General features: G+C 43.5%; 1 protein-coding gene across 4 annotated transcripts in view; it reads right to left on the bottom strand.

The window, feature by feature from the left end:
• The window catches only part of SPOCK3 (SPARC (osteonectin), cwcv and kazal like domains proteoglycan 3), a gene marked incomplete at both ends in the record, with an annotated part of 386995 nt that overhangs the window by 296627 nt on the left and 74644 nt on the right, over nt 1–15724 (bottom strand). The window contains one exon of one of the 4 annotated variants that reach the window (XM_081237233.1): nt 12551–12571. The exons of the other annotated variants lie outside the window; for them this stretch is intronic. Coding sequence (XP_081093359.1) covers nt 12551–12571 — 21 coding nt within the window. Of the gene's footprint in view, nt 1–12550; nt 12572–15724 lie in introns of those variants that run through there. 4 annotated transcript variants of the gene reach the window in all.

The following is a 15724-nucleotide window of genomic DNA, read 5'->3' as shown; positions in this document are numbered from 1 at the left end:
TTAGCATGGCATATCTTTCTCCTTCCCTTGACTTGTGATCCAGCTGAGTTTTTGTATTTAAAGTCTCTTATAAACAACATATGGTTGGGTCTTAGGTCAATAGCTACCATTTTTCTGCCTCCTATTGGTTGCATTTGCTATTTTTAACCCCTCGTTTTTTTTCTGCCCTCTCTGGTTTTATTTGAGCATTTAAAAGATTCCACTTTATCATCTCTCTCTGTCCATCTGTATCACTTTTCCTCAGCTCCCTGTGTAGTCCTTCCTGACTTTGGTTTCCCTCAGTCCTCCTCCTCAGAGAGTCTGTCCTGCATCTGTTCTGCTGTAACTTTACTGTTATACAGACCCTGCTGGTGTGATGGGAAGCTGTGGGCAGGAAGCCCTCTATTCCCTTATGATTAAATCTGAGTGTTTCAGTGTGTCTGTGTCTCTGGGCTGTGACCTTCACAACTGTTTCTCCGGTGGTAGGGCTTTCCTTCCCCTTAGGAGGGGTACTCCATTACTGAGAGTAAATCCTCATCCTAGAGCCTTGGTAAAGTCGCTTCCCCTGGAGACCACGTCTTTCTTCTGGAGAATGCTCTGGGCATGTGAGTAGAACACAGGATACAGCCATCCCCCATCCAGACACAGACCCACAGGGTTCTCTCATTCTCCTGCTGGTCTGCATTCAGCCTCCAGAAATTTGTCTCAGTTACCATCTAAGTTTCCTACAGGTTCATGGCACAGGGGCTCCTGGCTCCACAGATGGAAACCTACACTGCACTTACTTCAATAAATGCCATTTCTCTGACTTGTAAAATTTTCAAAAGTAATTCCCCCCTTAGTGAAATATTCACAGTTGCAGGACTGATCTCGATGCCCAGCTCTTAACATCTCACAGCCTTGCTGAAAATCCCTAAACCTCTTCACGGTTACAGAACCAATAACCAAGCTCAACTGCTTCCCCACACTGTTTTTCACTCTGTTTCTAACCCTCTGACCCAGCTGGGTTTCCTGTTTCCAGCGTTTTAATCTAATCATGTTCTGTCTCTCACTCAGTACATCCCTTCAAAGCTGTGTACTGGCCCCAAAGCAACTCCAAATTCTAAAACCTTCAGTGGCCAACCCCTCCATAAAGCCTTTCAGATCCCCCAGAAAAAAAACTCGCCTCTTCTTTCCCCTAAGTTCCCAGGGCATTTTATCCATCACTTTCTGATGCAAGGCTCATTGTCTATCAAGTCCTATTGGTTATTTATCTCGCGAATTATGTCTTTTACTTTTGACTTTATGTTCCCTAGAAGGCAGGGATCAGTGTATAATTCATCTTCATAATTTTGAAATCAACAAGTAAAGTTCTTCCCATAGAATATCTGTAATAATTATTTTCTGAAAGAGTAAAATAGAATAGTTGCTTTTGATTCTTCTTAGGGATTTTTCCCCAGTCATTTTTATTCTTCCTCCCATAGCTAAAATATATAATTATAATTGTGAATCTAGGTTAATGTCTTGAAAGCAAGATAAACTGCACCATTTCAATACTTCACTTGTCAGTAGTTTTATGATTTTAATTCATTTTTACTTATATATTTAAAAAGTACTTGGAATTAAATATGGCCGATTTAATGAAGCATGTTTCCTGATTTCCTAGTAAAATGATTGTAAAGGCACAAACATATAAACATACAAGGACACATATAATGTAGACCAGAACAGACAAGATATATCAACAGAACTTTGTTAGTTGGAAATTAGATGCACATGTGATATATGACTCAGCAGATCAGAAATACATGGAAACTTAACCCTGCAGAGGCTGGAGTTGATGAAAGGCAAACATATTTGACTACAGGACCTTGGAAAGGCTCGGGAATTGGTGGCCCACACAAAAACTGTATCTTATGCTTCTCTTGTAAGCTTACATGAGTCTAAAGCTTCTCTTAATCAGAGTTCGTCCCTTCCCTTACCCCCTGAAACCAACAGAGTGTTGCACAAACTGGTCATGAAGCATTAGTTACCTCTTTCCACTTTTTTCTTTTAATTTATAAAAAGTGTTGCGTTGGGCCTCCCTGGTGGCGCAGTGGTTGAGAGTCCGCCTGCCAATGCAGGGGATACGGGTTCGTGCCCCAGTCCGGGAAGATCCCACGTGCCGCGGAGCGGCTGGGCCCGTGAGCCATGGCCGCTGAGCCTGCGCGTCCGGAGCCTGTGCTCCGCAACGGGAGGGGCCCCAACAGTGAGAGGCCCGCATACTGCAAAAAAAAAAAAAAAAAAAGTGTTGCGTTGGCATTTAATGGACTTAAATCCTGTTGCCTGTGCCTGTCATTTTTCCTGCTCTATGTTTAAACTTTCCCTTTTTGAATGATTCACCTATTACTGCACAGAGAAAATGACATTCACTGCTATATTCAAAATCACTTTGAAAATAGCTGAAGATCTTAACAAAACTGAAGTGCAATTTGACACATTAATTTCCTTCTCATGACACTCAGTTCTGTAGTTTGCTCTGAGTTCTCACCGTAAGTATAACCTAAGATCACCCCAGCCTTTCTTTCTGTCTTACAATGTGTTCAGAAGCTTATTTATCCTCATATTCTGTATCCGTTGATGCCTGTGCTACTGAAATATAGATCTATCCTTTTCAAGAGCAACCGATACCACATTCCCACTATCAGCTTACTTCTTATGAAATATTTTATTTCCATCAATAAATAATGTGTCCCGAGGTGTATGCTGTCAAGGCCTCTCCTCTCAGGAGTTTCCAGGTCACTGACCGCAGGCAGCTGTTGTTACATGCTCTCTCTCTCGGACTGACGGACGTCCTGTACCCGGGTCTTCTGTTCAGGAGCTGCCCGTCTCCTCTCCTGCTCAGAGCGACCTCTCCCTGCCTGCTGAGCTCAGAGAAACACCCCCAGTGATCCTGTGCTCCTGTCACTTCTGTCACACACACACAAACACCACCTCGTTCCCTGTCAGAAAACCATTTCTCAGATTTACTAAAGGGTCAACGAGAAGTCAACTTCATCCACCCACCCACCCAATAATCCTTCTGCATCAAGAGTCTGCAGAAATAGTTAGGATAGAAAGAGGATATGAAATATCAACTCAAAAGCAATGACTTTGCTCCTAATAAAAAATTAAGACATTCTCAGAAAGTTCTACTGTTTCTGTTTCATTGTGTACTAATTCTTCAAATGTTGGCTAATTTTTGAAAAGATGATCTCAGTGAAGCAACATGTCCATCAGTCATATTATTTTATTCCCTAACCAAATGATTCCCAAACGGGCAACCAATGGAATTTACTTCCAAAATATATTTCTGAGAAACAGGGTATGTTGCCCCATTAACCAAATCTTTGTGGTTTCTGCCATTTGCATAGTGACCGTCTAGGATTTAATCCCTTCAGGCAGTATCATCACGCTCAAAGCCCCCGCAGTTAGCTCAGGCCCCTACACACGTCCCCTGAAACTGCCACCTGGTGATGTTTAAACGCATGCTCAGGCGTTGGTGAAGTTGCTGACCTGTAGCCCCCTAGTCCCAATGGTCTCAGCAGAATGTCCCCCTAAGTCCACCCAGGCAGTGGCTGTTTTCTGCACCAACTGTGCCCACAAAGGCCTGGTTGTGGGGTCGGGAGTTGTCACAGGCCTGGCAGTCGTTTCTAAGACCACGCGCCCTCCCCGCTTCCTCCTACAAGGCACCAGCTCTGAATCCGCAACTTCAGGACGCACTCACCATCCTCCTCCCTAACGATCAGCTTTCTTTTCTTGGACCCGTTTTCTTTCCTCTCATTGCTTGAAGGCTTTGAGTGGCCACTTCTCACAACTCCTCCCAGCACAGCGCTGGGCGATGCCTGCGCCCGCGCCGAGGGCCCTCCCTGCGTCTCAGCCCCTCCACGTCCTCTGCTCAGCGGTGGCACGTCCACAAAGCCCAGCCGCTCGCGCTCCCGGGAGCACAGAACTGCCCACCGCGGCCACTGCTTTCAAGATGCAGCCAAACACCGCCCCCCCAGCAGCACCCTCCCCTCCCCTCCCTCCGGAAAGTCCAGCAGCAAGTGGCCTCCGGCCGCCTACACCTTGAACCCAACCCTCCTACCGCGTGTCCAATGCTCCTTATCACCCCCACCCCTGACGTCTCCCTCTCTAGCCTTACCAGCTTAAATTCCTTAGTAAATTATTTTAGTTTCTTTTGGGCACAAGCCCACCATTCGCTCCCTTCACAGATGTGCTTCCATGAATCCCAGCCTTGGTTTAAGCCGAATCTGCAGCTCCTCGGGGTCTGAACGCACAAAGCTGCATAAAGCACACAGCCGTGCGAGCCCTGACACAATTCGTGACCTCTCGTCAGGCGGGAGCTCGGCGATACCCAGCACCCATCTCCCTGGTCCCTCCCTCCCCGCACCCCAGGAAGAACATCTCAGACCACGTCTCCTCAACACCCCCCCTCAGCCTTACTCAGCTTGCGACCTGTTTTTCTCTGTTTCTCAGAAAAATAACAAACAGAAAGAAAGAATAGATATTCCACAAACTGCAGCCATGATATTTGCACCTCCGTTTAGGCTAGAAAGTGTTCTAGGCACAAAGATGTCTTTTAAAATCTTGCTTTGTTTAAGGAACACACACACACAGAGACGGGATCCTCATCTCTTAGTTCTATGACTCCTTAACTTCCAGGTAAGGAACCCAGTGTAAGGACGGGCAGACCAATGAAAGACTTCAGCGAAAGCAGGATCAGTGAGTATCCATCAAAGACAGAATGCACAATACCTTCGTTTGTGTTCTATTTCATCATTTATCCATAATACATATATCCACTGACCCCCGACTACGGGTAAGGAAGTACTCAATAAATGTTGAATGAACAAATGCATTGACAGACAGGAAGAAGGAATAAATTCTAAAATACAGCATAAAATTCCAGGCAACTTTTCATTAAACAGTTAAACGATACTTTTAAAAAACTCTTCCAATATGAGGTTATTAACTACTAATGAATATTCCCCTGAATATAGATGAATGTCAGTGTTATCAGTGGCATTTTATAATTTATTGTCCCAGGTGACAGAGGGCTTTATTTTTCATTAAAAAAACTTTAATTATCAGGAGTATCTATGTCAAATATTTATAATAACCATGTTTCAGAATCGCATACAAATATACCTTATTTCAAAATAAGCTAGTGACCACTTACAAGGCTAAAGAAATCTAAATATAATTTAATATAAAATAATGTTACTCACTTTTCTCTTACATAAATGATATTGATATTTCTAAAAGTAGTTACATAGAACATGTTCTAAGAATAATTCTTAACGAAAAAATTTCAAAACTAAAAAATGGTGAAAATTTCTTAACTGAAACATACATAAATGCAAACATGTAAATAAAAGCATTAAGGGAGATATAGCAAAATTTGCTAAAGCAAGAACATATTTTCTTACCAGAAAAAATAACCTAAACACAGACCTTACATTCTTCACCAAAGCTGACTCAAAATGGATCACAGACCTAAATGAAAAACACAAAAAATAAAATTCCTAGAAAGTAGCATAAATGTAAAACGCAAACTATAAAATACCTAGAAAGTAATGTTGGGGAAAACATAGATAACCTTAGGTATGGTGGTGCCCTTTTAGACACAATAACAAAGGCAGAATCCATGAAAGAAATACGTGATAGGGCTTCCCTGGTGGCGCAGTGGTTGAGAGTCCACCTGCCGATGCGGGGGACACAGGTTCGTGCCCCGGTCCGGGAAGATCCCGCGTGCCACAGAGCGGCTGGGCCCGTGAGCCATGGCCGCTGAGCCTGCGTGTCCGGAGCCTGTGCTCTGCAGCGGGAGAGGCCACAACAGTGAGAGGCCCACGTACCAAAAAAAAAAAAAAAAAGAAAGAAATACGTGATAAGTTGAATTTTTTTAACACGAAAAACTTCTGCTCAGTAAAAGACAATGTTAAGAGAATGAGAACATAAGCCACAGACTGGGATAAAATATTTGCAAAAGACACAGAGACATAATGGACTGTTATCCAAAACATACAAAGAATACTTAAAATTCAAAAATAAAGAACATAAGCAACCTGATTAAAAAATGTACCAAAGATCTTAACAAACATCTAAGAAGATACACAGATAGCAGAGCAGCACATGAAAAGATCTTCCACATCAGCTGTCATCAGGGAAATGAAAAAACTACAATGAGAAACCACTACACACCTATGAGAATGGCCAAAATCCAGACACTGACATCACCAAATGCTGGTGCGGATGTGGAGCAACAGGAACTCTCATCACTGCTGGTGGGGATGCAGGATGGTGCAGCCACTTCGTAAGACAGTTTGGTGGTTTCTTAGAAAGCTAAACATTCTCATCACACATCCAGCAATTGTGCTCCTTGGTATTTACTCTAAAGAGCTGAAAAGTTGTGTCCAGATAAAAACCTACATGTGGAAGTTTAGAGCAGCTTTATTCATAATTTCCGTAACTTGGAAGCAACCAACATGTCCTCCAGTAGTTGATGGATAAATAAACTGATACGTCCATCGAGACAATGGAATATGACTCAGCACTAAAAAGAAATGAGCTATCAAGTCGTGAAAAGACATGAAAGAACCTTAAATGCATATGACTAAGTGAAAGAAGTCCGTTTGCAAAGGCTGAAGATTGTATGATGCCAACTCTATGACCTTCTAGAAAAGGCAAAACTGTGGAGACAGCAAAAAGATCAGTGGTTGCCAGGCGTTTGGTGGGAGGAAAGCTGAACAGGCAGAGCACAGAGAATTTTCAGGGGAGTGAAAATAACTTCTCTAATATTATAGTGATGGATACGTATCATTATACATCTGCTCAAACCCATGAAATGCCAAGAGTGAGCCGTAAGTAAACTATGGACTTTGGGTGATGATGTGTCACTGTAGGTCCATCAATTGTAACAAATGTACCATCTGGTGGGGATGTTGCTGTTGACGGTTGATACAGAGGTATAAGGGAAGCCACTGTATCTTCATCTCAATTCTGTTGTGTGCCTTCAATTTCTCTAAAAAATAGTCTTTTTAAAAAGAACATAATTTCCAACTGTAGTTCAATTTTGAAATATTTTCATAATTTAAATACCAACGCCAGTCACTTTTTCCCACTGAAAGTTGACATGAATGACTGGTCTTTATTCGAGCGCGTTTTTACATTTTTACATCACAGCCTCGAGAACTGTCTCAGCGAACTCTCCGGAGCACCAGCTGAGAGGACCGTTCCAAGCAGCCCACCTGCCCTGTTCCTGGATAATTTCCAAAGAAGCTACAACAATACATTATTCTAGATAAAACTTGCTTAATTCTTTAAATACCAATTTTTAAAATCTGAGACTAGCTTCCAACCAGACACTACAAATGAAAACCTCAACTTTTCACCTTTTAACATTAATTCATCACATTTTAAGAGTCTGTCATATAAGTATCACAGATGAGCTCCACGAAGGCAGCTGCCGAAAGGCAAAGTGTGCTGTAAATTTTTAAAATTACCCCGTTGCCAAGGTTGATTCCCAGATTTATAACAATGGATTATAAAAAAAATATATTGCTGCTATTTTTTAGAGTAACTTTTAAAACCTTTGGTGAAATAATCAAAAGGAAACGTACTAGCATCTTAAATCAGTATATATGCTTTATCACCCCTGAAAGCTATTACCACATAGCAAACCTGAATAAAATGTGGTTTCAGCAAACACACAAATCCTATGAATCCCCCCAGTCTGCTCCCTAAGGAGGTGGAACAGGGAACTGCAAATAGAGCTCAGGGTTCCAAAGATGTTCCAGGGCTCTTCCAAGATCTCCAGCTGGTTTTTATACAGATTTATACAGGTTTCAGTGGTCTGTTAGCTAACTGATAAACTGAGGGTTACTGACTTGCTCTGACTTAGGGGTTCTGCCAACACGCCCACCTTTATTCCCAAGGGAAGGGAACAACTGGTTGGGTTTTCGTGAACGAGACCCGGGATTCTGGAAGGAAACCCCAGGGCTGCAGGGTTGCTGGTGATGCTTCACAGGACTCGCCTGCCTCCACAGGAGGTGGAGGATGGAAACGGGATGGGCAATGTCCAAGGCTCGCCATCCCCTCCCATCACCCCGTGAAAACGGTTCCATTACAGACCTGGTCGCGACCCCTCTATGTCAGGTGAAACACAGAGATGGAAAAATGAGGGTCGGGGGTATCTCTCAAGGCTGCTTTCGAAGGAAAAGAGAAATGCCATGCGGCATCATCGAGAGATGTCGTCGGAAATGAGCCTCACATCCCTGCTCCCTGGATTCTGTGCTCTTCGTCAAATAAAGATCATGTATCAGATCTATGGGTATAAATCAAGAAGAACTGCATCCGTGGGCTGTGCACCTGTCTTATACATGTTCTCAGCACACCCAAGGACACTGAGTAATGAGATTTTCTCCCCTATTTTCAGGCCAGTCCACTATCAAGTGATTTGCCTGCTTGATTATATCGATTTTGCATCTTGGCAGCAGGTAGAAAGAATCAATGTGAAAAGGTCAGCGTGTCAGGGGAGGAACCGCAAATCCCATACGGGTGGTTGCAGGGGTGCAAACACTCCAGGTCAACACGCTGACAGGCCCAAGCCAGCGGATGCCTCTCCACCCTCTTCGGTCCAGACGGCAGGCGGCCTCTCAACCACTGCGCCACCAGGGAAGCCTGCCAAGTGTAAACTCTTGACATAAAAAATACAGTATATGAAATTATGAATTCAAGAGGCTATATTAGACAAGGGATTGGCAAACCTCAGCCTGTGTGCCACATCTGGCAGACTCTTGGTTTTGGTAATTAATTTTTAGTGGAACAAAATCGTATCCATCAGGTTACCTACTGGCTATGACTTTGTTGTGTTATAATGCCAAGTTTTCTAGTTGTGACCAAGGCTATAAAAGCACACAATATTTACTATCTGGCCTTTTACAGAAAAAGATCACTGATCCACGGATTAGGAAAAGGATAGATGACTGCTATAAAGTTCAGGAGAAAATCTCCAGAATGAAGCACGAGAAAAATCTTTAAAAATGAAAATAAATAAGGGAACATAAAGATATAACAGGTTGGGCTTCCCTGGTGGCGCAGTGGTTGAGAGTCCGCCTGCTGATGCAGGGGACATGGGTTCGTGCCCCGGTCGGGGAAGATCCCACATGCCGCGGAGCGGCTGGGCCCGTGAGCCATGGCCGCTGAGCCTGTGCATCCAGAGCCTGTGCTCCTCAACGGGAGAGGCCACAACAGTGAGAGGCCCGCATACCGCAAAAAAAAAAAAAAAAAGATATAACAGGTGTCCAGATAATAAGGTCTAATTTATGCCACTGTAATGAAAAGAGAGAAGGTGATGCTGACATAATACTTGAATAATGGCTGAGTTTTTCTAAAAGTGGTGAAAATATCACGCTATAGATTCAAGAATCATCATGGACACCAAGCAGGGAAACACAAGCGAACATAAGACGAAGCAAACTCAAATATAAGGTATAGAAAACTCAAGCATAAGATGAAGCAAACTCAAATCTAATGAGCAGCTGAGGGGGGTTCTGGGAGTTTAACCTTCTCTGGTAACGACACAACTGACAGTTCACTGTTTCCACTCAAATGACAGAAGCCAGAAGACAATAAAATAACCTCTGTAAATTCCAGAGAGAACGTGACTGCCAAAAAGAATTCTATGCCCATATCCTTGGTGTGAAGAATAAAAATAAGTATTTCCAACCAAACTACAACTGAGTGAGGTCATCAGCAGGAGACTCTCATTGGAAAGAGTGACTAGAAGTGGTTCTTCACGTGCAAGGACGTGGCAGAGAAAAGCACTCGACTCAGCGAGGAACAGAGTAATGGGAAAAAAACACGTGGATAAATTTAAATAAATCATAACTGCAAGAACAATAACAGTCTCTCATGGAGAACAAAACACATGCAATCAAAACAGAGGTGAGAAAGTCCATGATTCAGAAATCCCAGTCCCATAGATGTGCCGAGCTACATACACACACATAGGCGTGCACGCACACACGTGCACACACATCTACACACGCACACGTACATACACACACACACAAAAATACATCCAAAGACATGATAAGAAAATTCACTGCAATATTAATTTTAATTTCTAAAACTGGAAACCGTGTACACGCGTGCCTCCCCAAAGCCAGTTCCAATTACGGCTAAGACGCACAGGGCAGCAACGCGTATCGCTCCCACTTTAAAAGTGAGAAGAAGTCAGAGAAACTCTGGGAGCACGTGTGTTGTTAAGTTCATCGCGGCGCTAAGGACTGAAGGAAGCCACCAGGCACGGGCTTCCAGACCCGGGTCAATGCTTCCGCGGCCACCTGGAGCCCCGGGCGCGGGTGGATACAAGAGCAAACCCGCGGTAAAGAGGAGTTGGCAGAAGACATAACAATTCAAGTGCCGTTTGTGGGCCTGGGTCGGGGGCAGAATTCAGAGAAGCCCCATCACAGGGGCGTCCTCACCCCACCAGCCCTCCGCAGGGCCCTGGGCCGGCTCCTCAGGGGCAGCTGGGGAGGCCGGACTGGGCTGGAAGCTGGGGCACGGCTTAGGAGCCTGAGAGAACCGGGACCCTCACAGGACGCCGGGAGCCCAGAGCCGCCCAAGGCCAGGGTCAAGGTGGGAGGTGGGTGGGGCTTTGCTCCAGGGCGAGGCGGCAATCCCTCTCCACCAGCCTCTGTGAGTTCTGCTGAGCGAGCATGTCGCGCTTCTTTGTGTGCGTTTGTGATTATAATTAATCCAAAATATAAACTGGCTAGATGCAGATGCTAAAGGGATTCTAAAGCTTACATTACAGAATGAGACTCACACATCTTATTTAAAAGCTTTCTTATCAGAGGATCTCCATAATCACCTATAAATCCAACATAATTATTTCTTTTTTTTTTTTTTTTTTTTTTTGTGGTACGCGGGCCTCTCACTGTTGTGGCCTCTCCCGCAGCGGAGCACAGGCTCTGGATGCGCAGGCTCAGCGGCCATGGCTCACGGGCACAGCTGCTCTGAGGCATGTGGGATCTTCCCGGACTGGGGCACGAACCCGTGTCCCCTGCATCGGCAGGCGGACTCTCAACCACTGCGCCACCAGGGAAGCCCCATAATTATTTCTTTACTTTTCCTTTGGTTATTAGTCTGTTGGAGTTTCTCCTATCTCTCACGTTCACCCTCAATTAAATAAATTCAGTCCAATGACACCCTGAAATACCCCTATTACTCCCTGTAAATACAAGGCTGTATAGGTTTAAGGATTGAAATGTTCCTGTGAATAATTTATAGGTTGAGAGACTGTCTCATTTATCCCGACTGTGTCTATGTTCTATGTTTGCTTATGGAGCATTTTCAACTGTAAAATTCACGTCAATGAATCCTCCTCAGCACCAGCTGCCACCCCCGTTAAACCTTAAATAGACAAACTGCTCATATTTCATGAACTAGTTCCTCTTGAAAAAGCTTCATCAAAGTGGCATTATGCCCTGTTTTACAAGTACGTTAAGTTCTTTTTCCACCAGAAAAAAAGAGCCACTTGGCCATCAAGTTGTTCAGGAAACAGAAATGCTGGTTTCTTAGGGCTGTTCTGTTCCTTTCCTCTGAAATACTCAAATGTCACTAGCAAATCTAGGCGAAGGAATTTCATACAATCCTGAGCAGGCTTCCAGTATTTATGCCTCTTCTCTTCTAGGACCTGCCTTGGTTCCCACTCTTCTTCCCTGTCCTTGGATGACTTCAGGTTCTGCCTCATCGCCCTGACACCAACCTCTCCCTTGGATTCGCCCACAGCCTAATGGAGAAGGTCACCGTGGCCCCGGAGCGGAAGAGGGGGGCACAAGAGCGAATGTACAAAAGCTAGTCCCCTGCGGTTCTGTGCTCTGAACCAGAAGGAGGAAAAGCGACATTTCGTTTCAGCTGCCGGGGCCTCAAACATGATCTGTAAGGGCAACCGTGGGGTTAAACCAGCAAGACTCCCACTGGTTTGGGGAGAATTTGGCTCTGACACAGGAGGCCCCTCACCCTCCCTCACCCATAAAAGGCAGGATGCAGCCATCCTCCACTGTACAAGACAAAACTCAGGTGCAGAGACACAGTGAGCCTGGAAAGAACTGCTGATAAGTTAAGTACAGGTTAGAACAGATGTTTTGGATGGAACATTCCTGGGCCTTATCAAGGAAGTCTTCATTCTAATGAAGAATTTTCATTCTAATTTTCCTTAACAATTACTTTCACCATCTGAAAAGAAAAGGTTACTGAAATTTGTTGGAAAGAATAAAAAAGGAAATGCCTGCTGATGTTATACCTTATGATTTAACCAAATAGCCGTCTCTAAAAGAATGTCCACTGAAGTCATTGAAATCATCATGACAGATACTTACACAATTATACAACAGAAATAAGAAACCAGCAGTGAAGGCCTGAGGCTGACATCAGTCAGATTTGTTTGTTTGGTGCACGCTGTAAAAACAGTGAATTTGAAGTGTTGAGGAAGCCTATTATGTCTGTAATTTACCACCACGCCTATTCCTCCCTATTGTCTTATACGTTTAATAATTTCCATTACCTGGCTGAGCCCTGAAGGCATGTGGATCATCACTACTGTCCACCAACCTTTGTCCGTCTTACCAATGCCCGAAAGTGTCGACAGAAACAAAAAACAAAAGGAAAAGAAAAGTTCCTTACTGCTGAGAAGCCCTACATATGGCACATGATTTCCACTGAAGTATCTTGTTCTGTGAACAGAGTTGCACTTCAACTGCACGCATGGTGGGCTCTGGGTTTCTATGAAGGAGAGCCCTAAACTGATGCATTGATACAGATGTCTTTGTACATTAAGATGCAAGTGTCAAAGTCACACCACATTCAACAGGCACAAGAGTCTGTGACCAACCAGAGCGACTCTGGAGCCACGTCAGCCTGAGTTCCTGCTCCAGGACCCTCCAGTCTCAAGTGACTTCAGATGTGTCACCTACCACCAGGCCTCAATTTATGATAACAGTATTTATCCAGAGGGTTGTCCTGGGGATTAAATAAACTCATATTTGTAAAGCACACAGCACAGCATCTGACATGTGGTAAATTACACGATTTTAGCTTTTAGAGTTATTATTAATACCTCTGTCCAAAGAGCATTCCTGGAAACAAGGAGAGCCACACTCTGGCTGTCTTGTGATGTAACAACAACTGGACAACCAACCGACTGCTAAAATAATTTTTGAAATCAAATAACTCAATCACTCTGAATGTTTGTACTGTGTTGTATGTAGCAATTTCTGTTCGCTTATCCATCCCTTCAAGAAATAATGTAGATTTTGTGTGTGTGTCCTGGTGTTTAGGATTTGTGACTGAATTTAGTATAACTGAACATTTTAATGGGTGTTACCCTGCAATGTAACAGAGAACATGATTTCAAACACATAAGCACATTCATTTTAACATGAGTGCATTAAAACTGTCCAAATGGGGCTTCCCTGGTGGCGCAGTGGTTGAGAGTCCGCCTGCCGATGCAGGGGACACGGGTCCGTGCCCCGGTCCGGGAAGATCCCACATGCCATGGAGCGGCTGGGCCCGTGAGCCATGGCCGCTGAGCCTGCGCGTCCGGAGCCTGTGCTCCGCAACGGGAGAGGCCACAACAGTGAGAGGCCCGCATACCGCAAAAAAAAAAACCTGTCAAAATGATTAACCCCATATGAGTGAAAGGGTTCATTTATATGATTTTAAAATTCAGCCCCCCCCTCAAGAGTAAAGAATTATTATCCTCAAGGTTACCATTTAAATTAATTTCCATGTTGGGTAACGTCTTACTTAAATGAAGTTATTTCTCTAATAAACCTTGACTGTTTTAAAACGCTAGAATGTCTCCCTGCACAGGATTCATGGACGCCCCCCATTCAGAGGGTATCATCCTGCAGGTCCAAAATCACACTACTGCATTTCATGGTTCAACAAAGTTAGATGCTTTAATTTAACTGAAGCTAATAATGAAAAAAATACCCATACCTACATCTATATATTTAAATAACATATAATTCATATAACTGTGTGAATACCCAAAGTGGCTTTTGGAATATTGACATCCAGTGCACTAGACTTTTTCAGGTTAAAGAAGGTCACTCTTTTCCTGTAAATGGCTTACACTTCTCTCATCAGATCACAGCATGGATAATACTACTACCTTCCTCGTCGGACTTTCTCTTTCAGCCAGTTCTCACCCTGCCGGCTGCCCACTGTGCCTTCCCCAGAGTTTTATGTAACAGCCTCAGGTGAGAGATGCCAGAATCCACTGGTGCCTCATAGAGATTTCTTCTCAGGTTTCAGGTAAGAAAAGTGAATCAAATGTAAGAAACATTAGTAAGAGACGAGGGAACACTGAAAGAGAGAGTGGAGGATGACACTGTGTCTGACAGGATTCCTGGCCTTAAGTAATTGCAGAGCAAGATTTTATACTATTTACTTCTGATTGTGGGTAAATCACTAGGCTTTATGTTCGGCTACTAACCCTCCATTTTCACATCCTTAAAGGACAGACAGAGCCGTGACGGTGACTGCCCTCTGTTCCAAAGGAGCCATTGCATTTTGACTATGGGAGCCACAAGGAAGGCTTTTTTTTTTTTTTTTTTTTTTTTTTTTTGGCCGCAACGCGTGGCTTGTGGGATCTTAGTTCCCAGACCAGGGATGGATCTCGGGCCCTCAGCAGTGAGAGGGCCAAGTCCTACCCACTGGACCGCCAGGGAGTTCCCCAAGCAAGATTTTTAATGGCAAAACTGTTTTAGTTGCTCTGAAATGTCTCAGGAAGAAGTCATGCCCCATGAAATATTAATATAGGGAGCATATTAATCCATAATATCCTTAACAAAAATACTATGACTACTGTGAACAAATAGTACAATATAATGTAAAATCGCTCCTATAAACACAAATAACTCCAAAATAATACAAAAAGAAACCTGCGAACTTAACCATGCAAAACTGTTATTCCAAGTCCCTGTTAATAATTTTCACGAGTATATTTGTTTTGCTAGCAGATTCTAATAAAAAAATGTAAAGCGCCATGTGTTCACTTGTTCCTCCCTGTAGACTGGAGTAAAAGTTACTATTGCCTTCTTTAGGGGTAGAATACCTCAGTGAACATTACAAATGCCAGTGCGGGATGAAGCACAGTCCCGTTGTCCTGGCGAGGTCACCACAGATTCAGACAGACGTGACACACCACTGACATGACACGCACACACGTCAATCAACCCTCCATCTCGTACAGCTGGTGTCTGAAGGGTGCAGTAAACGCCACGAAGAGATATACGTGTGAGATTCACAATCTCCACACAACTCAATTAGACACGTCCTGGAGAACATTAAAATCACAGAATCCATTCTCAATATTTTCTCATCAGTCCTGCTAAAAGAACAGTAATCAACTCATAAAACGTACTTAGTATTGCAGTGTCTTTTCCAAAATCTTTTTCTTGTATTCAAGACAATAGCAACATCAGCCTCAGGAAAATGGTAAATAGAACTAGACTCTGTTATCAAAAGATTAAATAACAAACCATATATTGAGTTTTCAGAAGGGAACAGTAAAAAGAAAAAAAGTTAAAAAAAAGTCATGTTCTCAAAACAAGTGTTGTAAAAGTAAACAGAAGGTAAAAGGGGCAGAGAGGGCGGTATACAGAACGTTTGAAAACATTATGCCAGTTTTTAAGAAAAGGAGGAAGACAAAACACCAATGCAAAAGTTAAAT

The sequence above is a fragment of the Mesoplodon bidens genome (assembly GCF_964165515.1).
Source record: "Mesoplodon bidens genome assembly, chromosome: 6".
Taxonomy (NCBI): domain Eukaryota; kingdom Metazoa; phylum Chordata; class Mammalia; order Artiodactyla; family Ziphiidae; genus Mesoplodon; species Mesoplodon bidens.
This window is presented reverse-complemented; position numbering and strand designations above follow the sequence as displayed.